At 44.9% G+C, this 4,510-nt stretch overlaps 1 protein-coding gene across 1 annotated transcript in view; it reads right to left on the bottom strand.

Annotated features, from left to right (window-relative positions):
- Window positions 1-4,510, bottom strand: part of LOC108789703 (alpha-N-acetylneuraminide alpha-2,8-sialyltransferase-like) — a 7,941-nt gene continuing 3,431 nt past the window's right edge. Inside the window, exons 3-5 of the mRNA XM_018559783.1 lie at window positions 3,637-3,746; window positions 3,458-3,544; window positions 1-460 (exon numbers count right to left, since the gene is read on the bottom strand). Of these exons, the coding sequence (XP_018415285.1) occupies window positions 1-460; window positions 3,458-3,544; window positions 3,637-3,746 (657 nt within the window). The remainder of the gene's footprint in view (window positions 461-3,457; window positions 3,545-3,636; window positions 3,747-4,510) is intronic.

The following is a 4,510-nucleotide window of genomic DNA, read 5'->3' as shown; positions in this document are numbered from 1 at the left end:
TTAGCACTGTCCCAGGTTCAGCCGCAGAGACCCTTTAGCATGCATTTTTAGGTACCAATGAAATTCATCGGACATTCCGTGAAATCCAGATTTCGGAAGAACATTGTCATAATAGTGATGGGGGATCCAAACTCCATCAAGGTCTTCAGAAAAGGGCCAGAATCCATAGAGCGTCACGTTCTCACACACCTCGGCTGCCACGCTCACCAACATGAGGCCAGAAGACAATCTCCGAAACTTGAGCCCCATACCTCTCCAGTAAGCATGCAGTTGCCGGAGGTAGTCCGGGTTAAAGAAAACAACTGTGCTGTTCATACCGAAGTCTTCAATAGTGTAAAGCGCCCGATAAGAGACCTCTGTGTTCATCGAAAATGAGAAAGCTGGTAGGAGGATCAAGGAGGAGCCATACTCCTTCATCATCGTGATAAATGGTTTCCTCTGCTCCCTGAGACTCCTGAACCTAATGGAGGAGACATAAACAACTGCACTTAAAGGGAATATCCATCTTCAAACCACTTTCTTTCCCTTTCAAGCTCATATATTTTTTTTTAGATGTTCTTTATGTAGAAAAAAAGTTGTAGTGTGAAAATACAATGAAACAGACCCCCAGCCATTTGTCATTGGTGGTGGAAAAGTGGTTGAAATCTGCTACCTTGCAGTGTAAGGGCCCTGTGTTCAACACACAATAGTGTACAAGCTATCAAGGGTGTAACTTTAGCACAGTGAGGGCATAGTCCTGTCCTATTCCACAGCCATGAATTTCTATATTACTGGGAATGAGTATTCTGTGTCACTAGAGATACTGACTTGGAGATAAAGGTTAGGGAACAGGGGCCCCTTAATTGTCTGTCTGTGGGCCACATCATACATGCCCCTTGCTAGCTACATTGCTAGCTACATTGCATTTGTGCCATCTAACTATGGGTGCTCCAGTTTAAAAGGATGACACCCACAACAAAGTATATGAATTAATATAGCCGGGTTGGAACTGGTAAACTGGACCTGGACTCAAAAAGTGAAGATCTGCTGTTGTAAGAAATGTCTAGAAGTTAATTGTGCCGAAGAATTGCCCTGAAAAGTGTGACTTTTTTTTCTTCTAAAATATAACAGTGCCTTCCTGAGACTTATTGTTGTATATCTGCAGTGTGAGATCATCTAAGGTGCTGCTGCGCCTCATCAGATCTGAAGTGATATTTGGGGATGTCACTGAGAGGGGGAGATGGAGAGAGAGAGACCCCAAAATACTGACAGATTCTGGGCCTATACAGACTAACTTCACACAGCCCAAAAACTGAAAGCGGACAACACACACAGAGACAGAGGAGAGGAAAGAGAATAGGAAAGAGAAGAGGAAAGAAGAGGAAAAAGGAGAGGAAAGAGGAGAGGAAAGAGGAGAGAAAAGAGAAGAGGAAAGAGGAGAGGGAAGAGGAGAGGAAAGAGGAGAGAAAAGAGAAGAGGAAAGAGGAGAGGGAAGAGGAGAGGAAAGAGGAGAGAAAAGAGAAGAGGAAAGAGGAGAGGGAAGAGGAGAGGAAAGAGGAGAGAAAAGAGAAGAGGAAAGAGGAGAGGGAAGAGGAGAGGAAAGAGGAGAGAAAAGAGAAGAGGAAAGAGGAGAGGGAAGAGGAGAGGAAAGAGGAGAGAAAAGAGAAGAGGAAAGAGGAGAGGGAAGAGGAGAGGAAAGAGGAGAGAAAAGAGAAGAGGAAAGAGGAGAGGGAAGAGGAGAGGAAAGAGGAGAGAAAAGAGAAGAGGAAAGAGGAGAGGGAAGAGGAGAGGAAAGAGGAGAGAAAAGAGAAGAGGAAAGAGGAGAGGGAAGAGGAGAGGAAAGAGGAGAGAAAAGAGAAGAGGAAAGAGGAGAGGGAAGAGGAGAGGAAAGAGGAGAGAAAAGAGAAGAGGAAAGAGGAGAGGGAAGAGGAGAGGAAAGAGGAGAGAAAAGAGAAGAGGAAAGAGGAGAGGGAAGAGGAGAGGAAAGAGGAGAGAAAAGAGAAGAGGAAAGAGGAGAGGGAAGAGGAGAGGAAAGAGGAGAGAAAAGAGAAGAGGAAAGAGGAGAGGGAAGAGGAGAGGAAAGAGGAGAGAAAAGAGAAGAGGAAAGAGGAGAGGGAAGAGGAGAGGAAAGAGGAGAGAAAAGAGAAGAGGAAAGAGGAGAGGGAAGAGGAGAGGAAAGAGGAGAGAAAAGAGAAGAGGAAAGAGGAGAGGGAAGAGGAGAGGAAAGAGGAGAGAAAAGAGAAGAGGAAAGAGGAGAGGGAAGAGGAGAGGAAAGAGGAGAGAAAAGAGAAGAGGAAAGAGGAGAGGGAAGAGGAGAGGAAAGAGGAGAGAAAAGAGAAGAGGAAAGAGGAGAGGGAAGAGGAGAGGAAAGAGGAGAGAAAAGAGAAGAGGAAAGAGGAGAGGGAAGAGGAGAGGAAAGAGGAGAGAAAAGAGAAGAGGAAAGAGGAGAGGGAAGAGGAGAGGAAAGAGGAGAGAAAAGAGAAGAGGAAAGAGGAGAGGGAAGAGGAGAGGAAAGAGGAGAGAAAAGAGAAGAGGAAAGAGGAGAGGGAAGAGGAGAGGAAAGAGGAGAGAAAAGAGAAGAGGAAAGAGGAGAGGGAAGAGGAGAGGAAAGAGGAGAGAAAAGAGAAGAGGAAAGAGGAGAGGGAAGAGGAGAGGAAAGAGGAGAGGAAAGAGGAGAGAAAAGAGAAAAGAGAAGGGGGAAGAGGAGAGGAAAGAGGAGAGGAAAGAGGAGAGGACCACTACACATTCAAAACAGACATTGTTATGTCCTTTGCTTACACTGCTTGACAAAGCATTAAGCTGACCATACACTGTTAGATTTTTTTTTTGTGCAGCCCAAAAACAGATTCCACCATCCATGCTAAAGTCTGTGTAATCTCCCACTGAGCTATTTTATTCTGACAGCGGGGGTGTGCCGTATCAGTGGCTCTGGACAGCATCCCACCCAGCTCCTGAGCAGTGACTTCACTGGTTGCCAGGAGCTGAGCTTGATGCCTTCCAGAGCACCCCATGTTGCTAAGAACTGGGTGGGGAGATGTGTATGATCCTTACATATCTCTCTGTCCAGCTTTTAGAAACATGGGACTCTCTGCCCGGAAAGGGGGCGACAGGTGCACTGCCAAGCCGTCTCTGCCAGCCACCCCTTCCCCCCCCACATGACCCAAAGAGACCCTGAAGCAACCGCCTCAGGCTGCCTTATTATGGGAATGGCCCTCGGCAGAATACTCAATTGGCAGAGAATTTTCCATCTGATTCCTCCCATTTTATGATTGAAAGATGTTGGTTGGAAGGCTGCCAATAGGGTCACCCGCAGAGGAAATTTTGTTGAGTTCTTGATGAGAATGTGTATGGCCAGCCTTAGTATTGTCAGTACTAAAGAAAGGTAGGCATCTACAATAAAGGTTGCTGAAATCCAATGTAAAGCTGGCCATACACCAGTAGAATCTCATATTTCATATAAGGAAGACACGGCACTCACTTGTTAATTAGGATGCTTGGGTTTGCCGTGACAAGATCGGTCTTTGTCCCCACATCATCCACCGAGTACAGCGGAGGCAAATTTAACCTACAAAGACGTAAAGGAAAGATATGAGGATTGAGGAGGCGTAAATGCTAAGCCATGATATCAGTAAGCACATCTCATCAGCTGTTCCTTACCTGATCACAAAGTCAGCCCGGTCAATCTCAATGCCGCAATAGCTGTTGTTTAAAATTCCACCATTACCCACCACAGCGCAGTCTTTTAGTGGTTTCTCGAAATGAGACTTCTGCAATGAAAGACATATGAGACTTTGTCTTCAAATGTGCCATGTTACATTAATAGACAGTTGGATAAATGGCTCTATATTTAGGATGTATCTGGTCCATAAATGGTGGCGTTGGATGGACAGTTGGATAAATGGCTCTATATTTAGGATGCTGCTTGTCTCATTTTGTCTGGTCCAGAATGCACTGGGACTGCAGGCAAGTTCACCCCATTTCTGGACCATTTTCCTGACCAGTTCTCTGAAATATCGCTGCACACGCCAGAGTGAGAGCAATAGTTCTAGGGCCAGTATTTACACGTATCTCAAAACTGATGACCTGTGGGGGCTTTTAAAGCATTGTCTATAGACCTTTTGGGGTACTGAATTTTGTCACCGTTTCACAGACTCATACAATTTCTCACTTGGGCATGTTGGGTATCTATGTGCTCAATGTAACCTCATCTTTTATATTTTATTTAAAAGATGGTCTCATATAGTGTTTTGGGGCACTAAATGTAACTTAAGTGCATTTTTCACAAGATTTGGGGGTTTGATAATAAGTTGCGCTAATATCGTGCAACATAAACATTTGCAGCTGCTACCATTGTATTCAACAGGGTCTCGGCTTTCAGAAAATATATAATGTTTGGGGATTTGAAGTAATCCTCAGGCATAAAATGTGGCTTATAACAAGGGTGCAAAAAATAATGTAAAAAGGCCTCGTTCATTAAGTGGTTAATGTCAGAGATCTGGCTATGTTGTCTGCTCTCTGACAAGGGTACATA

The sequence above is a fragment of the Nanorana parkeri genome, unplaced genomic scaffold, assembly GCF_000935625.1.
Source record: "Nanorana parkeri isolate BGI_ZX_2015 unplaced genomic scaffold, ASM93562v1 scaffold416, whole genome shotgun sequence".
NCBI classification, from domain to species: domain Eukaryota; kingdom Metazoa; phylum Chordata; class Amphibia; order Anura; family Dicroglossidae; genus Nanorana; species Nanorana parkeri.
This window is presented reverse-complemented; position numbering and strand designations above follow the sequence as displayed.